This window comes from Choristoneura fumiferana, chromosome 11 (assembly GCF_025370935.1).
Source record: "Choristoneura fumiferana chromosome 11, NRCan_CFum_1, whole genome shotgun sequence".
NCBI classification, from domain to species: domain Eukaryota; kingdom Metazoa; phylum Arthropoda; class Insecta; order Lepidoptera; family Tortricidae; genus Choristoneura; species Choristoneura fumiferana.
In genome coordinates this window covers 2,383,426-2,408,082 of record NC_133482.1, presented here as the reverse complement: position 1 = coordinate 2,408,082, position 24,657 = coordinate 2,383,426, and the positions used below count along the sequence as shown (strand labels likewise).

Sequence of the window (24,657 nt, the reverse complement as noted above, 5' to 3'; positions counted from 1 at the left end):
TTTATTAAAATGTTTGAATAAAATATGGTTTTTGTTTGTTGCATGTACACTCAAAAGTTCCATAATTACAATTGTATTAAGCAGCAACATATATATTAAAGGAAAAGGTAATATAATCTCACATATACTAGAAATATACCTATATATTTAAGACTCTAGCTCGCTAGTTTTCATTTATTTATATTTTTGGGCTATTTGGTAAACCTATTTGTTGAAATAGATTGATGGAACTCTTTCGAAAAAATACAAGTTATAATGCTTGAATGAATAAAACAAAACAGAATATGCTACTTGCATAGAAGCTAGAAAAAACGAAAAAAACCTAGAGTCAAAACATTTAGAAATATTTTGCATCTTTTAAGCGCGCTTAAGAGGTAAATTCCGATTTGTTTTACAACCAATACTCTTATTTGCGCTGAGATTAACTAAAAACTTAAATGTATAAAACATGTAAGCTTTTAACACTGTATTCGGCGAAAATGCTTTCAATTATGGACTTAAATGATAGTTTAGTGCAATATATCTGCGTAATACTTTCTAGTTTAGAAAATAAAAAAAAACTGTCTACAGGCAAAATCGCTTATCTGCAGTACCTTTTGAAGAAAAACCTATTTTAACCTACTCGGCGCGAGTATAGAGTAAATATACATAGCCTATCCTATTAAGGGATAAATTATCTAAATAGAAACACAGAGATGTTTTTAGTATAACTAGCTTTTATAGGTTTTTAGAGCATGCAAACCTTTAAATGCGTTTTTCTCGAAACTACATTTCATGCAGATAAGCGATTCTGGTTGTAAGGGGACGTTATAGTATGTGATTGCATCGAATAAATCTATTACGCTCTTATTTAAGGTGCATTTTGAATACCTCGCTGAAAGCATAATAATTTTAGTCTTTGCTTTATTTGTGCATGTTGTAAATGTTGTTATTCTAGTTTAACCTTGTTATAGCTCCTATTATTAAGTCGCACTTCAAGCAAGACTTAAGCCAGTATAAATAATACAGTCTTTTAGTTTAATAATTATTTACTTATCTATTTCATAGTTATTTCTCAAGCGAAGCGTGTCAGTTTTTTTAAATGTTGTTTTCAACTGTTGTATATTTTCAACAATATTTTGAGGATAGATATAAGATGTTGAAGTAGGTGTTCTTGTAGTGTCAATTGATGACGATTCGAATAACATGATAGTAGTCATAGAATAGAACGCAATTGTGGATCCAATGGCATGAATTATGATATATGATGCTTACTGTTATGTGGATAATACAATAATAAATGAAACAGTCGACTCGTGATATAGTTCTGTAGCAATTTTGGTACATAACTGCAGGTCATAATATGACAATAAACATTGTTGTGTAGCTTTTGTTATTTAAGTTAAGACTTTCTTTTAAATAATACAAGAGATACATTGTATCTACGTGCCTATATATATTCATTTGTATGGTACATGTATTATCACGTTGTTATTGCAACTATGTATATATTTACATGTCTGGCTTTTTGTTTACTTTCACGAAGTATGTGTGAAACATATAAATAAGTGAAGTTGTTTGTAGATCTATTTTGTTATACGTAATCTTCTTTTATGTTATTTAGTTTAACGCACTACAGGTTGTGTGAGTTTATTAGATTATTTTAATAGCCAATAAAATGCTTTGTTACTTATTTGTCACGTATTTTATTTGACGAGGCCTGGGTAGAAGGTTGAATATTTTTACCTGATCTTGAGGCTGCGCACGATCGGGACAGATGGCATGCTCTCGTTTCGGAGGCCAAGACCCTCTTTGAGCCAAATTAGTTAGTTAGTTAGATCTTGAGGCTACCAAAAAAAACGCTTCATTTGCTGTTTCCACCAGAGCTGCTCTAAGCGAGGATAGGTAATGAAACGTTTCTATTGGTACATGACAAATAAATTCCTTGCAACGCATCCTTAAAAATGCCATAAGTAGGTATGAAAATACTTCGAGGAAAACGGGCCAAGTATAGGAAGAGTCATTCGCGATGACGCGTGCCGTTGCTCTTGTTACAATGTCATTAATGTCTATTTTTTACAAAATCACGCGTCTTCGTGGATGGCACTAGGTATATTTACTAATAAAATTCGAAACCGAGTCGAATGTAAAACAAACATTAACAGCAAAAGGCATCATATTGCAATTTACGTCATTGTAAATTCTACATATTGCGTTAAAAATATCTAATAATGTAGTCGAGGTATAGTCAACCAATTTGATTCCTAAGCCACTACAGAACCTTGTCATAACGACATGTATATTATTCAATAAACATTTTTTTACTAAGATAAAGTTCCATGGTGGCTTAGAAATTTGTTGATTGTACATTCGGCCATTTTTTCTTCAAATCAAAAGTAGAGTTGTAGTTAGTACTTTGTCAAATTAAACCAGATCAAGGCAGAGTGGTACGTGTGATGAAATAGGTTGTCAATGTCAATGTGACATGGTTTTAAGTTGCTTATCATTTTCACAGACAAAGTTACAAATCTTGATTTTTTTTAAAAGGACGAGAAAGAAACTAAAATTTAACTCAAAAATATGTCACTTAAAATGTTTATTTCTATCCTGGCTTTTAGTCTTACTCTATTCATGTTAATACACGAAAGATAAACAAGGACAGTATACCTACTGTTTTCACCCATTATCTTACAACTATAGATATTGCTCAGTCACACAGTGGAATAATCCAAACCCACTGCCCTTCTAACCCCTAAAAAAGCCATTGCGTAAGTACTTGGTACTCATTCATGGGCAGTAGAGATCATTTCCCATCAGATGACCCGCACCGCATGTTCGTTTGTCTCCCTCTCATAAAATAAAAACAAGTGCGAGTCGGACTCGCGCACGAATGGTTCCGTACCATTATCTATAGAACATTAAGAGATAAGCAAAAAAATATTTATTTTATTTTAATTTAATGATTTATTTTTAAAGTGATTATACAACTAATGATCCTGTGAATATTACAAGCGTCTACCTGTTGCCGTTTTAATATCAAGCAAAAAAAACACGTTTGTTGTATTTATTTTATTCTGTTTTTAGTATTTGTTGTTATGGCGGCCACAGTAATCCATAATCTGTGAAAATTTCAAGTGTCTAAATATTACGACTCAAGAGATAGAGCCCTGTGACAGACGGACGAACAGACAGACAGACAGATAGTGGAGTCTCAGTAATAGTGTCCCGTTGGCACCCTTTGGGTACGGAATCCTAAAAATGCATGCCAATATAATAAGCAGGAGTTCATATTTTTTCAGGCGCCCCAGTACCCCCGCCCTCCCCCCCAGTCGACCACATAGACAAGAGCCTAATACAAATAAACGTCTCCGATGAAGAACTGCAGCAACGCATACAGAACTTCATCGAGAGAAAGAGAGAGCAAGTGAACATCAGCAACATACACGACTTCATACCGGGGAAGGAGGAGGATCAGACGGAGGATACCTGCGCGAGGGTGAGGACGCAGTTCGTGAAGCGTAGCGACTCTAAGGGGCATTTGAAGAGTGAGTGAGATAACCAAATGTGTCAAATACTTACATAATATAATGTTAGTGCTATATTGCACTATCGACATGTGTTTTTTTTATTCGACTGGATGGCAAACGAGCAAATTATTAAATTATTTTGTGTATTCGTCATTGAACTGGTTGGACGTTGTACGTGTTGTGTGCCCAGGAACCAGTGGCGTGGCGCCGTAACAACTCGATACCCACCGGATTGCCTAGCTTGATCATTAGCTATAAAGCTGTAAAGTTAGGTTATTGTTTAACTTAGTCCTACAAATTTTTGTATGTGTGTGGGCGCGCGCATGCGTGCGTTCGTGCCTGTGTGCCTGTTTGTTACGCTGAAACGCCTGGACGAATATGTAATGAAATTTGGTGTGTAGATAACTGGCACTGGAATACTAGATCTAGATAGTCAATGGGTCATTATTCGAGCCTGACTGGAAACCGAAAAATGTGACCGCGAATATGAGGCGGTTGAACCTCATGAAATTGAATGAAATTTTTATGAATGGGCTGTACAGTCGCCATCAGATATTTCGGCGCAGCCAAGGTGGTCAAAAATATAGATACATGAACTCTAATACCTTAATAATAGAGTGCATGTGCCGATATTTTTGACCACCCTGGCCGCTCCGAAATATCTGATGGCGACTATACAACGGCTCAGGTCTGAAATATCCGTTTTCCTAAAATGTATTTTTCGCAAAATGTCTGCTTTTCAGAATGTCAACACGTCTTTTGCATAATGTCAGCTTCTCAAAATGTCAGCTATTTAAAATTGCCTGTCTCCAAGAATGCCAGTTTTTGTATAATATTCGCTTTTCAGAAAAGTCTTATTCCCAAAATGTCTCCAATCATGGTCTTCAAATTTCATCTAAACGTCATTATTCATTAAAGTGATCTTGAATGCCAGTAATTTTATATCAGGTATAGATATTTATGTTATCAAAGAGTAAGTATGCAAACAATAAAATGAAACCTTTACATTTAGAACATTGATTTGAAAATAAAGCCGACATTATGGGAAAACAAACATAACAAGACTATATAGCCTATTTAAAAAAGTGAACATAACGGGAAAGCAGAAATTATGGTAATGCTAATATTATAGGAATGTAGACATTATGAATAGACGACTTCCTGAGATTGTACACATTTTAAATAGCAGACATTTTGAGAAAGTTGACAAAATAGAAGTGCTAACATTGTGAAAAGGCAGACGTTTTGAGAATTGTACATTTTAGGAAAACAGACATTTCAGGCCTGAGCCTATACAACTGAAATAATTCCTTTGCTTTTGCGCTTTGCTTGCTTTTGGGCTGTAGAATTTGATGTTATTTTCCGTATTTTTTTCTCCTAGTATTTCAAGTCTGTGAATTTTTTAGACGTCCTGCACTTCCACTAGATAACGTGGAAACTATATCAAAACCTTCTATCATGTCAACAAAAACGTGCCCTCGAAAGTGAAAAGGAATAATCGCTCGAATAATGACCCGAATAACAATTTCACAGTGTTACTAACAATTTAAACTTCCAGTCCGCAAGGTGTGCAACGAGTGGGGCCCCCAAACGGTCTCTGACTTTAGCCAGCCGGAGCCCGCGGCGTCGGGCCTGCCAGCCTCGGGCGTGCCCACGGCGTCGGGCCTGCCCGCCGCCATCGCCGAGCGCGTGCTCAGCGTAGAAAAGTTCCTCAACATAGGGCCGGTGGCGCCCGACATCTATAAGAGGCTGAAGGCTATGGAAGACCGGATCGCGTATCTGGAGGCCATCTCGCCGGAGTATGCTGAGTTTTGGGTATGTTTTAGCGGTTCATCTGCCTGATATTCGTGGTCACATTTTTTTGTGAACAGGCTTTAGAATTTGATGACATTTTCCATTATTTTTTTGTCGTCCTGTACTTTTACTGGATGACCTGGAAACTGTAACAGAGTCTTCTATCATGTCAACTAAATGCGCCCACGAAAATCGTACGGAATAAACGCTCCAATAATGATCCCTTTCGCTACTAACTGCTCATATACAAGGTGTCATATTCGCGGCCACTCGGCTTGAGTAATTCGAGAACTAATAATTGTTGGGAATATATTCCCTATCCTACGCTGACTGAAAGGAACTAGTTCATTTTACGCGATTCCAACAGTTCATCTTTCTTTTAGTTCACTAGTTTAGTTTTGTTCTGTTTGTACAATGGAATCACTGACGCGGAAGTAGATACTTTGAAGTAGGAACACTATTAGAAAAAAGAGTTATATTCCATTCGCTTTTCCAGGCCAGGCGAATTTAGATACCTACACAGCTACGCTACCACAAAATGAATCAGTTTTATATTGTTAACCTGTGAGGGATTACTTTAAAAACGAATAGTATTTTTAACGACATCAAGTTATTTTGTACCATATTGTAAATTTAGCAAGGTCAAATATTTGTGTACTCGCTGGAAAAGGTTTAACTAAATTTATGTGACTATGAAATCGGAAACATTTATCCATGATTACTGTGCATTTATATACTGAAGTGTTACTATTGAATGCCTTTACAGAAATCCCAGAAGGAGCCAGACGAGCCCGAACAGAAACCAGCCATGAACTTCATATTCTCTGCCGAAGACATCGCGCGGAAGATTGAGCAACTAGAAAGGATGGACAGCATGTGATAGTTTTCACGTGAAGATTACACCGATGAGTTGAAGAAACACTATTGTGTGAAGTATAGTCGAGGAAACTTTTTAATAATCAATTTCAGTATTATTTCTACGAGTATAACTGACCTATGGGATATCAACATGACATTAGTAGCACAAAGGTTCCACCCTGGTAACCACAATTCAGTTTCCTTGACTGTAACTTCGGTGCCCAGGATGCCTACTCCATCCATCTGCCTGGATGGATTTCTCTATGTGGCTTGTAGCCCTTCTCCTCACTATACTAAATCCGGGTGTCCACTGAGCGAGACGCCTCGCGCGGCAGCCGTTTTCGGTGGGATTTTGAGCCGTGTCGAACAAAATCATGCGTCATGAGCTTGCCGCGCGAGGCGGCTTGCTCAGTGGAGACCCGGCTTAATCTGAAGGCAGACACTGCTCCCGGGATTCTTCATTCTAATAGTTAGTAAGTAGTCTACGTAACGCACCACTCGTGTGTGTTCCTAGCAGGCCAGTGTGACCTAGGGCACCGCGAGCAGTGAGTGTTTAGCAAAAATTAATCAGCTATTCAACTTTAGAGTAAGCCCCCTTTCACAAGGACCAATAGGAAGAAATGAGAAATAAAATTAAAGAGATTTATCTTACCAATCTATATTTCACATGTTTTATTTACAAATTGATTTTTACATCAAATCATAAACGATTCCCTGCTATGTCTCAAGTTCATTGGCTTCAATCATTATGAAACCTACAATAATAAACTCAAAAATGAAATTCGAGATCAAAACGAGCGAGTAAAATATTCTTTCGTAATGCTCTCTCGCTCGGTGGTACATTTTGGAGCCAAAATAAACTTTTCTTTCTTTCTTTCTTTCTCTTGCATGATTAGTTTTTGACACTAATCTGCAGGAATTTCATATTCTGAGTTTAACTTTTAAGAAACCACAGCCTAAATAAAGGAGAATTTGTGTAACGACGTAGGTTTCCAATCTCATGCTAAATTTATATCTAGCCGAGACGGCAGGGAGCGAAAGAATGCACTGTCTCCCTCATTTACTTAATCTGCGTGCAGGACAGTGCCCCCCCCGTCTTGCCAGGTATATACTTAACGTCATAAATACAGCAAAGCAAGTCTACAACAAGAGTAAATCATAAATATCTATTTATTCTATCACAAATGTAAATAGTCTATTGGACGAGTTTTTGTCCTGTAGTGGTTTTCAGTGTTGCCAGAAGACTGGCTCATAGGGCACAATGAATGTAGAACCAAACATCTTGCACCAGTACACTAATTTAAGTGCAGTAAGCCGAGACTCCATCAGTTCCACCCTTTGGCAGTCATTGCGAAGCCACCGTCAAACACATCAAATGCCGCGGCGCACCAGTTGCGACAAGACTAACTGCCGCGCTCAGAAAAGTCAATATTTAACACGTTCTTTATCCAGTGTATCCAGTAAGATACCAAAACTGTGTACACTACATTATGGCATTATAATGCAAAATCGAATATGGGCCATGAATGACAGATATCAGCTGCTGCAGCTAATGTTGATGGGCAAAATACAGGGAAAACGGTGCCCTGGAAGGCGGAAGAAATCATGGCTGCGAAATATAAGGGAGTGGACCGGCATCAGCAGTGCTGAGCTGTTGCTCAATCCAGATGGCTCAAGACAGGGAGACATTTTCAGAGCTAACGGCCAACCTCCAGTAATGTAACTAAAGTAATAAGGCTTTAAGAAGAAGAATGGCATGTAAAATCGAAATGTTGAATTGGACTTGTGGATTGTATGGGTTAGTATCAAGTCAAAAAGGACCTTTCTGAGTTCGACATTTGGGCGAAATATTCTGCAAATATTACCACTAGCATCATTACAATTGCACACGAATCCTAAACTTAGTCTAATAATGAACTCTGATAGACACTGAACGTAAAAATAATGACATTTATTGTATGCTTATGGTATATTTAATAAATAGACAAAACGCTATTATTTGTAACGCATATTTATTCCCTTGTTCCACGTACATAACCAGTACTGGTAGGGGTCGAATTATTACCTAACTAAATTAGATCCTGACGCTTCACCGTCCGTTGTCGCGTCGCACTCGCTTTGCTCGCTCTACTCACGTGTTGTACTCGCTTCTCTCGCTCTTCGTCGTATATATTTTTCCGGAATCTAAATCGACAGTTAAAGTGACCAATTACATTACCGAAAACTCTTTGAAATAGGAAACATTTGGCCCGTTCCAGTGCTGATTATGTACGGGGTATCAGAAATATACGAGCAATATCCATCAGAGTTTCTTAAATAAAATCTATAACTTTTAAAGAAAAATAAATAACGAAGTAAACAGTGTCTGGTTTTGAGATACAAAGAACATATCGAGTTCATTGTTGATCAAGACGCAGAAAAATGCTAGAATTTATAAAGATTATTTACATTTCATTTCACTATGATGTTTAGTCGGCCTCGTAAGTGATTTTAACCGTTTCCGCTTCTATTTGCATGTCATTAAGGTTGAAAAGTGGTAAGCTTAGTTGGTCTACCTTACATATTTACCAACACTTCTAACTAGTAATTAATGAAACTTTAGCGAGGCGAGAAATTGTACGATTACTCAGTTAAAATTGTGAGTCACTGATCTAGATACTCGTGTCCCCCTGTGTTTGGATATCTAATTTATGGAACCCTGGTTTTTCGCTGAAAATATCTTTCCCAAAACACAAAAAAATACTTTTTATGTATTTTTTTTTCTAATCTGTGTAATTAACGTAAAATTAACGAAATTATTCAGGCTATATTTCAGGACTATCCTGTAGAACCCTAAAGCTTCGGTTACGTTAGTTTTACAACAATACTCAAGTACTTACAGTTAAAAAAAAACGTCATTTGGGAAAAATATTTTCGGCGTAAAATTAGAAAACCCTTATCTTCCACTCTCAATAAACCTGTGTCCTTTATCAACATCCACGTCTCTCAAAGCTCCACTGTCTGCCCGTGTCCCCACTGTCAACATTAGTCCCTCGCGTGCATCGGCAGGGTTCAGTTGGCCTGCGCGGGTCGGCGCAGGTAGACGACGACGCCGAGCGCGCCCAGCAGCGCCGTGATCAAGTACACGTCCCAGTTGGAGAGGGAGTCGCCCGACACCAGGGCGGCAGCGACCGGGTTAGCGGCTAGCGACTGGGAATTAAATAATTAAAAGTTAATATTCGGTTTGGCCCGTGTCAAAATAAAACGGATAAGGTTGCGGTGTCTCACGGCGAAGATTAAGCATCGTTCGACGCGGAATCGATTTTGTACGACCAAAAAACGCTTTATTTCAACGCAGTGAGAGCGAAAAAGACGTCTTCCTGTCGGTTAACGTCGTTCCGCCTCAGGCGAGCCAATCAACGTCTTTTTCGCTCTTTAATAAGTCAGGAATCGTACACGGAAAAAAAGGAATTTTTTGACGAAGAATATTTAAGTAATTATTTTCTTTACGTAAGATAATAGTTTTAACCCAAGACAATATTTGTCTTCAATCCAATACAATATGTCTTCCGGCTATATACGAAATATTATTGACTTGACCAAGGGTATATTGTGTTAATCTAAGACATCCTTTTTTTCGTGTAACTGTGTTAGAAAAATGGCCTTGCATGTCCTAGTAGGCGGGGTTTAAAAACCGTGTTATGCACTTCATCTGACATTGCCCGCGCTCGGGCACGTGCCCCATGTTGGACGCGTCACTCACCTCCGCCAGCTGCGCGAGCGCGGCCTGCGCGTTGAGGCGCGCGAGCGCGAGCGCGGCCGGCAGGCGCGCGTCGGGCGACGTGTCCGCCGCCAGGTCGTAGCAGCGCTTGGCCAGGTGCAGGTCCCGCGCCAGCCCCAGCCCGCGCTCGTGCATGTATCCCAGATTGAACGTCGCCTGCGCATTGTGCAACTGCTCCGATGCGATCCTGAAAGCGAAATATTAGAAAAGTAGAAGCGGTAAATCACATTTCTATAACCAGTAAGTCGAGAAAAGTCTTTAGTTGTAATTGTAAGTGAGTTGGACATAAAATCACAGTTTCACGTAATAGTTACTTATATTATACTAAAGTTTATCGTAAAAATAACAAGTTAGAGTAAAATTCTTGACTGTGACCGATCGCGAACAATGCTAAATACGAATATTAATGTCACGTTTCATGTTTCGTTACTGTACCTACGATGTATTTCGTACAACATTTCCTACGCCTTTCCAATACAATTTGGAACATACGAGTCTTAACTTATTGCAGCTGTCTTCTTGAAGTTATACCTGTAATGATGCGCAGCGGCCTCTAGATCCCTCGGTGTCCCTAGCCCGTAGTAATGGTAGTCCCCGAGCTTGACGCGCGCCGCGGAGTACCCCTGGGCGGCCGCGCGGCCCCACAGCTGCAGCGCGCGTCGGTAGCGCTCCGGCTCGGAGTACAGGCTCACTTCACCTGACACACAAGAGGTCGCTATACAAACAAGATACTAAACCAAGTCGTTAACATAGGATAAAAATATTTTGTGCCTTAGGACAGCTCCCTGTGGAACACCTATAGCAATTAAATAGTGTTTGATGACAATCTTTGTTGCTCACAGTTATTTTTAAATACATGCTAGTGATAGCCAAAAAAACATTGTATACCTGTTTATATGTGCACTTTTATACTGCATATCGGGCTAACCTGCATAATATATTCTGTGATTGATAGCATCAAAAGTTCTACACAAATCGCAATTCCTCAAAATGTTCAATCACATTACTCATTATTAATTCATTGAGCAATTCTATGGTGCGTATGAAGTTCGCAATCCGCTACGGACCCGCGTGGAAACTACAACACAAATCAACTCATTCTAAGAGGCATGTATCCAGCAGTAGGTTGTATTTAGGCTGAAGAAACTCACCCGCGTCCAGCAGGAAGGCGGCGTTGCTTTGCGCCAGCTCGTAGCCGCGTTCGGCCAGCGAAAGATACTGCAGCAGCGAGGAGTCCGAGTCCCTCGCGCGCCACGCCGCGTGCCCCAGCATCAGCCGCGACGCCCACTCGCCGCGCTCGCACACGTTCTTGAACAACTGGAAACAACAGTTTCTCCTTCAAATGCCTCTCCGACCATAGGCGTGCATTGGTTCAATGAGGGCTATCGTTTTTTGTCTCACTAGATGGCGCACTGTTGCGTGAGGTTTTTAAGTATGGCTTTCAAAGTCTGTTATTACGGGCGTGAAAACAAAGTTTAGATTAAAATCATATTTAATACACCTTAAAACCGTACCATAAAAATATCGAGCATGCCACAGTGTTGCATAGTCCCCGTTTTGTTCGGAAAAAAGGGAGGACAAAGGTTTCCGAAAGCCAAAACTGTCTCAAAACACAGACATTCATTGCCCCGGAACGCATATTTGCCATAATTAATTTCAGATATTGCAAAATATTCACAAAATTATTCTAATTATAAATAAACCCGCGTAGCTCACCCAAAAACTATGAGATTTGACATTTCGGAGACCTCACGCTACACTAGCGCCTCTAGTGGCGAATTCATTCGCGATAGCCCTCATTCCAAGGTAGGCAGCGCCTTGAGCTACCGTGCTTCTGGCGGCGCGAGCTAGCGCTGCCCGCCCTGGAATGGGAAATGGATGAAAAATTTAGAAACGCTTGAAACTTTTTATACCAATAGGAATAACCTTTCTAATTAACTGAAAAGAAACGGACATGAGCTTCTATGGGTGTGTACATAAAAAACAGGGTCGGTATTTCCATGTCGGTATTATCCGAGGCGGTAAAGAGTGTCACCTGTCAAAACGATCGAGTCAAAGACACATAAATTCTTTTTTAATGTTATTTATTCTGGACTATGGAACAACCCGTAACCGACCGGACTGTCGTAATTTGGCGGTAAAGAAAACTCTTTCATTTTTTTATTTGCCTCACCCATCACTCCAATCCTCTAGCTTCAGGATTGCTCCAAAATGCCAGTGTGGTTAAAAGATTAAAACGTAACCACATTATTTAAGTAATGCAAGAGGCACTGGTCTCTAAATTTACATAACGCCATTCTTCATACACCTCATCTGATTATAGTCTGGCGACTGATTGCAGATTAAAACAAAAACAAAAAACATTTTTTTATTTAAATTAATTGATGCCACTTAAAAATCTGATATTTTTTTCTGTTAATTAGAAAGGATATTCCTATCGATAAAAAAAGTTTCAAGCGTTTCTAAAATTTTCATCCATTCCCCACTGACCCAATGCACGCCACCGTCGCCAACGCACGAGTTCATGTCGATCGGAAACTGAGGTGCGGCGCGCCAGCAATCCCTCTGTCTTCACGCCCGACTTTATTTATTTGGGAGAATTTATTTTCCGTTTCGTCCCATTTAAATTTGAAGAAAAAATATCACCCCTTAACCTTAAGGGGCTACCCGAGGTTTTCATCGATTTTTGACAAGTTTTGAATCGTATCTCCTACTGTTGCACTACAGATAGAATTATAAAACAAAAGGCTATTGGTTCTCCAACCTTTTATCTCCATTTTTGTCTACTGGATTTTGAAAAAAAAAAACTTAATTTTGCATGATTTTTTCAAACATTGTCTGAAAAAACACTTATTTCGTATCTCTACTGACGTGAAAGATCTAACATATACGAAATCTACATATTTGGGTTCGTCTTTGACATCTCTAAAAACTGGTCGGGGGTTTTCATTTGAAACTAATTAACACAAAAGTTATGGCCCGAAAACCAGTTTTTTGGCCTAAAATTGATCAACTTTGATGCCAAATATCTCGAAAAAAAAGCCATTGATGTTAATATAATAAGGTACAAAAATCATTAGAAAACTAAGGAATTCAGATCGAAGGTCATTGGTTAAGACCTTAATATGTCCAGTACCTCGACGGCGGTGGTGCAGGAGCGCAGCACGCCGAGCCCCTGCGCGTGCGCGTGCGCGAGGTGGTACAGCGCGAGCACGTGGCCCGACTGCGACGCCAGAGAGAAGTACTTGTTGGCCTGCTTGAAGTCGCGCCGCACGCCGATGCCACCTAGGGGGAAGACAGTAACAAAAACCTTATTAACCTTTTGTATACGGAAAGCCGTAAAAGTGTTAGTTGTCTATTAAGCCTAACTTAAGGGATTTTAGTTAGGGGGTGGGCGCCAAGCCGTGCACCCGCAAAAGTTAGCAGAGGCCCAAAGTTGTGTAAACCTTTTGTATAGTCACCTTTTGTGTTAACCTAACCTAGTTTATTGTATTTTCTCGTGGATTTATCGTCGTTTACAAAATCAAATACAGTGAGTAAATGGAAACATATTTTAAAAGCTTAGGAAAAGTAAAAACTTTTTCATGTATTATTCTTTTGGTTCCAATAAATACGAAGATGTCAGACTTGGCTCGAAAAGCTTTAACAAAATTAATTATCGTTTCGCTAAGACGCGTCTTGAAAAGGGTGAGAGGTTTAATTAAACACTTACCTCCCGCGTTAGTCATTTCACGTAATGGTCATTTTACGTATTGGTCATTTCGCAATTGGTCATTTTGCGTTTTAGTTAATGTGCGTCTAAAGGACTCACTGAAGTACATGAAGCCGAGATGCAGCTGGCCTTCCACCCAGCCCTGGTTGGCGGCCATCGTGAAGAATTTCAGCGCCGTGCTCGTGTCCTTGGGTACGCCGCGGCCCTAATAAGGTACGTTAAAATAAACAATACAAGACCAAATACGGTGATAACACAATAATCTGGCAGTGACAACCAGAGGCCGTATTGTCTAACGCGCTGGCGTTCGCGATCGCATGCACCATCTCTTTCTACACTCGTCTTATACCCTGTGACAGAAAAAAGAGGTGAAAACAATTGTGATTCCAAGTGTGTTAGACTCTGGCCTCTGGTAGTCCGGTCAGGATCATCTCTGTAGGACGGAACTCCTCAATGGTTAATGGCATCGACTTGATACTTGATATTGATCGAACTTGGTACGAAAATGTAGTTTAGATAACAATGCAATGAGGGCTAAAAGACAGTCGAAATATCGCTAGATGGCGTTAGTATCGTGAGGTTTATTTGACGTTACGGTACTTACGGTCTTGCTTGCAATTGAAAGACTATGAATATTCGTTAATGTTTTTTTTTTCTTTGAATTGTTTTTGCAAAGAATAACGGTACCTTCACTTATCGTGAACGGGTTTGCGATGGGCCGGGCTGTGTTCCCACCCAGTCTATATAATCAGGAATGTTTATTTTATTTTTGCACTGTTTTTATAGTTTATCGAGAGTTATTGTAATGCATCACAATATCATTGTTATTGAAATTAATGTAAATATTACGCTACAATCCTGGTTCGACTTGTTGAGGTTTAACTGTTTCGAAGATGGTTAAACTGATCGAGTGTTGGCATTATTTCCGGTTGCGAACTTCCTTCCGCTGGCGTTCGTGTCGTCATAGTGTGTTTTATGTTATGGTCCCACTGAAAAACAGCGTTGCGGCTTGCCGTAACAGTATGCTGAGTGGGGTCCACTTTATACTATTCGATGTTATTTTTTTTTTTTGTTCTCTCCATCTAATGTATTTTTATGTGTATCGAATATGTGTAAATAAATTTTTCTCTCTCTCTCTCTCTCTCTCTCTCAATTGGCTAAGAACTAAATGAACCAATTGCAGATAAGCTAGCGATATTTTGACTGTCTTTTAGCCCTCATTACAATCAGCGAAAATTACAGTCCGCAAATAAGCTTGTATATTTATTTTTATTTTTAATGCAAGCTTATTTAGCGATCAGGATCATATACCTGTAAATACATGATGCCGAGGCCGCTCTGGCCGACGGGGTTATTCAACTCGGCTGCTTTGCGGAAGTATCGCAGTGCCGTTTCATTGTCTGCCTTGATGCCGTCGCCGCCTTCCAAATAAATCTGAAACACATTTTTCATAATCAATTTCGCTATGATTTCTTTGGCAGATGTATGGAATGTCAACATGACAAAGGCTCCACCTTGGTACGTGATTCAGTAGCGCCTTAGGGATATTCGCGGAGGCGCGAACCATCGATTTTAACGCCACTATGCGTAAGCCGCCTACCATCGCTTTTGCAGCAAGTACGCGGCAGCGCTAACGCCCTCAAGACGACTGTCGCTAGTGGATGGCTAGATCACCAGGCATTTTCCTTCTAGATAAGTTTGTAGGTTTATTGTTACTAAAATACTACCTCGGCCATTCTCAATTTATTGTGCACCTATCTAATTACCGTACCGCTTTTTTTATCAGGCAAAAGCGACACGGCACTGGCACTGAGTGCACATCTAGAAAAAGGATGGCTGCCATTTATATTTATCTGTGCACAGTGCACTAAGGTCTAATGAGGGCTATCGTTTTTTGTCTCAATAGATGGGTTTTTAAGTATGGCTTTCAGAGTCTGTTATTCCGGGCGTTAAAACAAAGTTTAGATTAAAATCATATTTAATACACCTTAAAACCGTACCATAAAAATATCCATAAACCACAGTTTTGCTTAGTCCCGTTTTGTTCTGAAAAAAAGGGAGGACAAAAGTTTCCGAAGGACAAAACTGTCTCAAAACACAGACATTCATTGCCCCGTAACGCATAATTGCCATAATTAATTTCAGGTAATGCAAAATATTCACAAAATTATTCTAATTATAAATAAACCCGCGTAGCTCACCCAAAAACTATGAGATTTGACATTTCGAAGACCTCACGCTACACTAGCGCCTCTAGCGGCGAATTCATTCGCGATAGCCCTCATTACCGTCTCACTAGTGCGGAAAAAAAGCGGTACGGTAATTAGACAGGTGCACAATAAAATGAGAATGGCCGACCTACATTATACTTTTTACTGTTAACCTAAAATAAAGTATGCAAGATACTGTTTTCAGCATCGAAATGCTCAACTCTAAGCACACACTAAGTCAGTGCAGCATAGTCACAACAGTGGTCTTTCAGAACGAATCTGCCAATGTAAATTTAATAAAAAAATTTCGCTCCTTATTTGTCTTCATTTTAGTTTTGATTCTGACGAGATCTATGAGGTTTTTAAAAAATTAAACTAAATTGATAAGGAGTGGCAGAAACACTCAAAAATTTGTCTTTAAAACAGGAAAAGAAGAAAATACAGTTCATTTTTCTAGCCAAGAATGTCTTCCCCTTCCCCTAAATCCAGCCCTGTTCGTAAAAGTAACCTACCTGCACTATTTCCTCGTCTGCCTTTCGTTTGTGTAATTGTATAAATCACTGTCAAGAATAAATGTATTTTCTTTTTTTCAATAATGTTTTTTTTGTAACTAACACGATATGGAGACTGTCCGAATTAATTAGTTGTGTGTGTCTGTAACGTACCTTGCCAAGGAAGGCGTTGGCGACCGCGTTGCCGGTCTTAGCAGCCTGCTGGAAGTAGTGCAGCGCTTTGTGGACGTCCAGCGACACGCCGCGCCCGCCCTGGAAGTGCAGCTGGCCCAGCCCCACCTGAGGATAACACTAGTATTGACTCCTGACCTGAGCGGGACGTATGCTATGGCACATTCAGATCGGTCAGAATGGGCAAGTCCGAACGAAAGCATAAGATGTACAAAGAATATATTGTAAGGAACCATTTAATCGATTTTAGTGACAAGAAAAACTGCATACATAGATATAAAAAACGCCCTTCTCCGCCAGCAGCCCCCCCCCGCGTCCGTACCTGCGCCTGTACGTCTCCCTTCTCCGCCAGCAGCTGGTAGTACTCTATGAGGTCGCTGTCCAGCGCGCCGCCCCCCCCCCTCGTCCGTACCTGCGCCTGTACGTCTCCCTTCTCCGCCAGCAGCTGGTAGTACTCTATGAGGTCGCTGTCCAGCGCGCCGCCCCCCCCTCGTCCGTACCTGCGCCTGTACGTCTCCCTTCTCCGCCAGCAGCTGGTAGTACTCTATGAGGTCGCTGTCCAGCGCGCCGCCCCCCCCCTCGTCCGTACCTGCGCCTGTACGTCTCCCTTCTCCGCCAGCAGCTGGTAGTACTCTATGAGGTCGCTGTCCAGCGCGCCGCCCCCCCCCCGTCCGTACCTGCGCCTGTACGTCTCCCTTCTCCGCCAGCAGCTGGTAGTACTCTATGAGGTCGCTGTCCAGCGCGCCGCCCCCCCCCCCCGTCCGTACCTGCGCCTGTACGTCTCCCTTCTCCGCCAGCAGCTGGTAGTATGAGGTCGCTGTCCAGCGCGCCGCCCCCCCCCCGTCCGTACCTGCGCCTGTACGTCTCCCTTCTCCGCCAGCAGCTGGTAGTACTCTATGAGGTCGCTGTCCAGCGCGCCGCCCCCCCCCGGTCCGTACCTGCGCCTGTACGTCTCCCTTCTCCGCCAGCAGCTGGTAGTACTCTATGAGGTCGCTGTCCAGCGCGCCGCCCCCCCCCCCCGTCCGTACCTGCGCCTGTACGTCTCCCTTCTCCGCCAGCAGCTGGTAGTACTCTATGAGGTCGCTGTCCAGCGCGCCGCCCCCCCCCCCCGTCCGTACCTGCGCCTGTACGTCTCCCTTCTCCGCCAGCAGCTGGTAGTACTCTATGAGGTCGCTGTCCAGCGCGCCGCCCCCCCCCCCCGTCCGTACCTGCGCCTGTACGTCTCCCTTCTCCGCCAGCAGCTGGTAGTACTCTATGAGGTCGCTGTCCAGCGCGCCGCCCCCCCCCCGTCCGTACCTGCGCCTGTACGTCTCCCTTCTCCGCCAGCAGCTGGTAGTACTCTATGAGGTCGCTGTCCAGCGCGCCGCCCCCCCCCCCCGTCCGTACCTGGGCCTGTACGTCTCCCTTCTCCGCCAGCAGCTGGTAGTACTCTATGAGGTCGCTGTCCAGCGCGCCGCCCCCCCCCCCGTCCGTACCTGCGCCTGTACGTCTCCCTTCTCCGCCAGCAGCTGGTAGTACTCTATGAGGTCGCTGTCCAGCGCGCCGCCCCCCCCCCCGTCCGTACCTGGGCCTGTACGTCTCCCTTCTCCGCCAGCAGCTGGTAGTACTCTATGAGGTCGCTGTCCAGCGCGCCGCCCCCCCCCCCCGTCCGTACCTGCGCCTGTACGTCTCCCTTCTCCGCCAACAGCTGGTAGTACTCTATGAGGTCGCTGTCTAGCGCGCCGCCCCCCCCCCGTCCGTACCTGCGCCTGTACGTCTCCCTTCTCCGCCAGCAGCTGGTAGTACTCTATGAGGTCGCTGTCCAGCGCGCCGCCCGCGCCGCCCCCCTCCGCCTCGTCCAGCAGCCGTGCGCGCTGGATCGACGGCCCCCCGCTCAGGGTCACACCCGCTGCCACTGTTATCAAATACTGATACTTAAAAAAAGTAAAAACATACTTTCATCACGCTTGCTCGAAAGCAGTGTCGTAACATTATGCAAGTTCAAATGGTTGCAACCCCCTAAATAAAACCCAAGGACCTTTTCTTTACGTATTACGCCTAAGGGCGTAATGAGTTTGAAGTTTCTTGCGCCGCATTCTTTATGGCAAAGATGGTCGTCACGACAAAAAGTCACATGTAAAAGGGCCCTTTGCGGTCTTAGACCCAGCTCAGGGCCCAGGGGAGTCATGCCCCCCTTGACCCGCCACTGGACCTGACCTTGAGTTCTCCCCGTGCCTTACTCTGGCTAACCTGAACCACTCACCCTTAGCGGCAACCTTCATGTAGAGATCCATAGCCTTCTGACAGGAGCTGGGCACAGTGACCCCCGCCCAGTAGCGGTAGCCCAGCGCCATCTGCGCGTACGTACTGTCGCCCAGCGCGCCCAGCGTGTAGTGGACGAGGGCCTTAGCCTGCGACACCGGCACCGCGGTGCCTGTAGCGTACAGGAAACCCATGCCCTAAAAAAATATGAATAAATAACATGGGCCCCTTAACACCAATTGACCTAAACCCAAATAAAACATAGATTGTTTTACGAGTACACTTAAATACATATTAACCTTTTCGCCGCCACGTCAAATACAAAAGACATCACCCATATGCCAGGCTTCTATATTGCAATGTCTAAAATTGAACCTTAACACAATTGAACGAAGGTTGCTTTTGCACTGAAGTAATGGACGTATATATGAGTCGTTGGCGTCCAAAAGGTTAAACACCCAAGGTTCTAGAATAAACATTCGCATTATTCATACAAATAAACCGGCCCGACCGGGTATCCAACCGGCTATCAGGTCGTCTAAAAAGATGCCCATGGTTAAATTATTTTGAGACCTACTTTTACTAGTTTTACGTCGGAATTTAGGCTGCGTTCCCACTACTTCCCACCAGATATGTGCGAGGGAAAATAGACACTCGAAGCGGACTGAGTACTTGGCGACACAGCCCTCGCAACACATGCCTCGCCAACATCCTTCCCTTATTTTGTACGTACAAAAACGATGAGCTGTTGTTAGAGCTGCGCTGAGCCGGGTGCCGTGGGAAGCGATTTAGAGAAATCCAGAATACGGCGAACCAGTGTCTTCTGGACCTTACCGGCTATACTGCGATCCAAGTCGCCTGTAGGCAGCGCCACGAGAGTTGAAGGTAATGATTACACACCCAGCTGCATGTCTTGTAATGACAGCAGGATTTTGACATTTACTCATTCATTTAATTCCTTGTCCTTTTGTGCAATCGGCTATTTTTGTAGCTGTGTGCGTAATCAATCATTCACTTCAAATCTCGTGGCATTACCTATACCAGGCGTGGGTATTACAGGAACCACCCCACGCCCTCTGAGATACCTTTGTTCAATTGCGGACGTCTTCCAGCTGATGATATGCACAGATAACCTAACCAACAAAAAGTTGGAGAACCCCCGACTTTGTCACTTCAAAGTTCAAAAACGGCTAAACCGATTTTGATGAACATGTCTAAGAACCATCGCTAGAAAGCCTAATTTCAAATAAAAGAACCGCATTCAAATCGGTCGCGGCTCTTTTTGCGCCGGGGATTAAAAACTCCACTCACCGCGTGAGCATCAGCATTCCCCTGTTCCACGAGCTCCTCGAAGATTCCCCTGGCTTTGTCCAGGTCGAGTTCGACGCCCTCCCCGAACAGGTAGCTCCAGGCCAGCGTGATCTTGGCCGGCGCGTAGCCCGCGTCCGCCGCCGTAGCCACCTGAAGCACCGACGCGCGCAGGTCGGGGGAGCGCCGCTGGAGCTTGGCTAGGGCTGCCTCGTACACCTCTTTCGCTGTTAAAAGATAATAGGGAAGATTTTATTACAAGCTTCTATTTAGCAACAAGAAATGCATAAAAATAAACTTCTCATTCTAGTAAAAAAAAACTCGGTCAATAATGACTTGTAATTTTATGTAACACTATCAATATTGAATAAATACCTCTTAAGATAAGAAAATTGCAATGTCATGTTTAACTGCGTGGTAAGCCTCAAGAAAGTCTATGTATGCATGCAAAACCACTTCATAACTAAAATTAAAAACAAACACAATACAATTAGCTTTTTAATTTTAGGCATCTCTCTCTACCAGTCAACCTTCAAACAGTTGAGAGAAGTATTTTTTCATACTACAAATAATATATTTGTTCGTAGATTTTTTCACCACTTAAAAGGCTCATACCTCAAATTGATGATTTTTCTGAGTGAAATCATTGAACATTATTCTAAGAGTCCATTTTGTTAACGTATTGATTTTAGATACGAGATTTTTCAAAGTAGTGACGCTTGAATTAGGACAGAAATAAGACATTAATTTTTAAAAGAATATAGCAAATTCACCTGTATATGTATCCTCAATTTTCGGAAATCTTGTTTGTTTCTGTTATATACCTCTTTGGGCATGACTGACAAGTCTGACGTTTGACATGTAATTTTGATTTCCATTCCATTGAAATACATGATTTGATTTGTATCTAAGCAATGTTTTAATGAATATATTACAGTTTCTTAATTTTTGTACATTTAGGTATGGTTTACATATAAAAAAATACTATATGTGATATAAGCACCTTCTTTCAGCTCTGGAGTCAGTTCAGGCTCCACCTCCTCCGTGAGTGGCGGCAGTGTGTCCAAAATATCCTGTGGATTGTCATCTACACTCTAAAAACAAACAGAGCTGTCAGGCTGGACTGAACTGAATGTCTTTAATAGGTGAAAACTTAAGTAAATGGCCTAATGTATTTAGTAATAAATAATAAGTCCATTTACATTTCACATTGACAATTTGTAGCCCTGCATGCAGGTTGAATAAGACGATATATTTGTATAAGACCGTGTAACCATATTTATACAAACAAATATTTTTGATTTTGATAAGTCATAATATTTCATATTCATAAAAATTTCAGGTTCATATTAAAGTAGGAATGATTTGAGGTGTCCCGATCTCGTGAACAGCCAACCTTTCGAACCAAGCCATTGTATTTTATCATATTCTCAAGTGCATAATCCTCAGTGTAAAATGAAATATAAAATAAAATTGCTCATTGAAATAACCACTTTATTATTTACAAGAGAGAGTTCATTTTAAATAAAACTTTGTTGGCAGATAATGCTTTTTTTTTTTTTAATGCGTCGTAGACAAGCAGCCTCATGAAAAAGTATTATCTGCCAATGTGTATTTATTTTAAAGTGTACTTTCTGCTCTAGACAATAAAGTCATTATTTCAATGAACTATTTTATTTTATTTTACTGATCATTTTTAACTGTAAACCACAATATACTCTTCATCCTGGAAAATTAAAAAACAATTTCCTTTTTAATATTAAGTATACTATTTAAAACTTAAGCAACTAATGTATATGCACACATATTACCGATGTGTAAATAAGGTAATTTTCATTTACAAAGATTAATTTAAGAAAAAAAATATTTGCTTATCTCATGATTACTAAATTATGAAGTCCAGGGTTCATTCATGTCTTCCATGTTTGGTCACCTACTAAAATTATTTTTAAAAAACATGATTATTTAAGGAATTATGTTTTGACAGTGATTTTCACAACAATTCCAAATGTGGAAACTGCTAAATCTCATCAACATACCTCCAGCTCCCCTCCACTGAAGTCTCCCCCCTTCACGTCTCCGAGCCACCCCTCCTCCGTGTGTCGCAGGAGACTCTTCTTCAGCATCTTCAGAGAGAACTCCATTTGTTCCAATTGATTCTCTAATAAAACAATTAAAAGAACAAAAAAGTAATTAAAACAATGAACAAGTATTACAACAAAACACTAGTTTAACCGGGGTAACCAGACTTAATAAAATTAGGTTTTCAGTTGCTTTGAAATCAATAAAACAGTCAGTCAACAGGGTTTTTTTTTAATAAATGGCTTCTGTGCAATGGGTTGAGAGCTACAAAAGCCTGTTTTTTCTTAATGAGTGGGCAATGAACAGAAGTGGGAAATGTCAGTGTTCTATTTATATACAAAACCTATATTAAATTACATTTGAACAGCTGTAAATCTTTTTCATTTAAAAATTTACTCTCCATCAGAGGGCACTTTAACTTAACTACAGTTTGTTAAAAATTGTAGAAAATGAAATATGAGAGATAATGGTGGATGAACGAACAATGACAGTGCAAATCCCAATAAGAATCTTTTTGCAACACAAACTTATTGCATTACTTATTTTCGCATTTATAATAATAGTAAGGAAAGGAAGAATACCTTATGGCTTGTATTATACAATTGGTTTAAATCCAAGTAGAGTAAGCTTTAGTTTGAAATATTATAATCATTACTCTACTAAAAAGACGAAAACCAGCAACCGAAGATAGTTATTAGCCTTATTTAACAGCGAGAAATATTATATTTTATCAATTAATAGTCATGTAATGTAATGGTACCTACCATTATTCATTTCATCTTCTTTAGGCAGCTCCTTGCTCTTCCGTATCGCCTCAGCGTATTCGTGTAACGTTACGATCTCCTTATTAACGGCATCAGTGAGCTGCTTAACATAATCCTGCTCCGCAGTAGTGTCGGTGTCGGCGTCTTCAACTGACTCTTCTTCATCCGCCACCTTATCTTTGACATCTTTTTTCTGACCTTCCGGACCGAGTAACTCAGCCGTCGCCACAAATATACACAAGCACAGCACATAAACTTCCAATCCCTTCATTGTTTTGTAAACATAAATTGACTAACTCATTAAAATTGAAGACTTACGTGTCCCAAAATAAAATGTCAATTTGTCAAGTTTCTAGTGAGTGTACATGCATCTGAATGGTACCTTATTATTACCAAACGCCATTTGGAGTTGTACACGTGTACTGTTCTGATGAAGTTGTAAATACTAAGGTGTTTATCGTTATAATATTAGCTGAAGAAATAGATTCTGGAATAAATCCACGGTCAGGCTAGGCTAGTTGTCAAAAGTGTCAAATTGACAACTAAAAGGCCAAAGGCCTAAAAGCACGTTATCAGGGGCGCTTATTACCAACATTTTAATTTAATAATGCCGCAGTAAAAAGTGAAAAGATAAAAAAATAACAAAGAATACAAAGATTTTTTGTAACTAAATTAATATTTTTTCTTCAATATTTCATGGCTCGAAGTTACAACACACTTTGTAAATGTTCGAACACAGATAATGTAAATGTAATGTACACAGAAATGTAAGTTAAAGTATTAGTTAGTTCCCTCACGTCATTCTATTCTCACATATTGAACAGCGCCCTCTCTACTTCGTCTTTCATAAATGGAAATCAGATGTGAATGATCTGAGGGCCTACTTCGAAGTTCGACAATTGAAGTTCGTGTCGTACCGTCCCTCTCGGTCTCGTATTAAATAGCATAAGTGTCAGAGGGACCGCACCTGTAGGGCTACTACGAAACTCGAAACTTGAAGTTCGTGTCGTGCGGTCCCTCTGACACATACTATTTAATACGAGAGCGAGCGGGACGGTACGATACGAACTTCGAGTTTCGAGTTTCGTAGTAGCCCTGCTGCTGCCACCTCCCTTACGAGAACCCATGTCGTTTTATGGTCACGTAACCATATTTACCGCAGCAAACGAGCGACGAGTGACTGCATATGGCCCCACCTTTAAACAATCACTCCATATGCAGCTTAAGTTGTAGCCACACATGCAAGTAGGCGCGGCCACATGCAAAGAGTAGTAACGTAAATATAGTCCTGATCTATAGCGATGCTGTGTTGATTTATCGCTGACCTTTTGAATTATCCATCCATGCTATTTTTTTAATTCACTCTATTTATTTTATTTCTGCCTGCCATACTGCTACTAAATGGATTAATCAGCTCAAACCAACATTCCTGCAAGCAGGAGCTGCTGCTCGATTGGCTTGACCACTTTTTTTTTTAAGTCAGCTCGCAAATTTTTCAATTCACGTCTTCTTTAGCTGCAAACGAGCACGAGCGACTGAGTGCGCACTGTCCTTACACTTGTGTGGTCTGCCACCTACATAGATTTGTTTGTTACTATCTTGTGTGATTGTTGAGTGGATAATCGGGCATGACATTACGATTTTCGAAATTATCGATAAACAAAATTCATCAAAGCTTATAATTTTATCAACGCCAATATATCTGCGCATACAATTTTGTTTTTGCAATGCAGTTTTTA

At 41.2% G+C, this 24,657-nt stretch overlaps 3 protein-coding genes across 3 annotated transcripts in view; 1 reads left to right on the top strand and 2 right to left on the bottom strand.

The window, feature by feature from the left end:
• Positions 1-2,174, bottom strand: part of LOC141432956 (protein sel-1 homolog 1-like) — a 5,666-nt gene extending 3,492 nt beyond the window's left edge. Inside the window, exon 1 of the mRNA XM_074094791.1 lies at positions 2,170-2,174. Within this exon, the coding sequence (XP_073950892.1) occupies positions 2,170-2,174 (5 nt within the window). The remainder of the gene's footprint in view (positions 1-2,169) is intronic.
• Positions 2,175-2,768: 594 nt separating this feature from the next.
• On the top strand, positions 2,769-6,817 carry LOC141432955 (molybdopterin synthase catalytic subunit-like). The gene is made up of 4 exons (XM_074094790.1): positions 2,769-2,775; positions 3,261-3,524; positions 5,065-5,321; positions 6,067-6,817. The coding sequence occupies exons 1-4, from the start codon at positions 2,769-2,771 to the stop codon at positions 6,178-6,180; spliced, it is 642 nt and encodes a 213-aa protein (XP_073950891.1). The 3' UTR covers positions 6,181-6,817.
• Hrd3 (HMG-coA reductase degradation 3) lies at positions 6,801-23,448 on the bottom strand. The gene is made up of 14 exons (XM_074094062.1): positions 22,919-23,448; positions 22,112-22,233; positions 21,076-21,166; positions 20,076-20,299; positions 18,766-18,961; positions 18,266-18,417; positions 16,506-16,631; positions 14,942-15,064; positions 13,730-13,835; positions 13,055-13,203; positions 11,070-11,235; positions 10,450-10,615; positions 9,901-10,105; positions 6,801-9,347 (listed from the first exon to the last, which is right to left on the bottom strand). Exons 1-14 carry the CDS (start codon positions 23,187-23,189, stop codon positions 9,210-9,212), a joined length of 2,235 nt encoding a protein of 744 aa, XP_073950163.1. The 5' UTR covers positions 23,190-23,448; the 3' UTR covers positions 6,801-9,209.
• Positions 23,449-24,657: the final 1,209 nt, after the last annotated feature.

Excerpts from the sequence above, each read along its gene's own strand:
- Hrd3 (XM_074094062.1), bottom strand. The coding sequence starts at position 23,189 with ATGAAGGGATTGGAAGTTTATGTGCTGTGCTTGTGTATATTTGTGGCG. Across the intron at positions 21,167-22,111 it reads TCAGTGGAGGGGAGCTGGAG|AGTGTAGATGACAATCCACA; the intron begins GTATGTTGATGA and ends GTTTGTTTTTAG. Across the intron at positions 11,236-13,054 it reads CCTGCACCACCGCCGTCGAG|TTGTTCAAGAACGTGTGCGA; the intron begins GTACTGGACATA and ends TGTTGTTTCCAG.
- LOC141432955 (XM_074094790.1), top strand. Across the intron at positions 3,525-5,064 it reads CTCTAAGGGGCATTTGAAGA|TCCGCAAGGTGTGCAACGAG; the intron begins GTGAGTGAGATA and ends TTAAACTTCCAG. Across the intron at positions 5,322-6,066 it reads CGGAGTATGCTGAGTTTTGG|AAATCCCAGAAGGAGCCAGA; the intron begins GTATGTTTTAGC and ends ATGCCTTTACAG.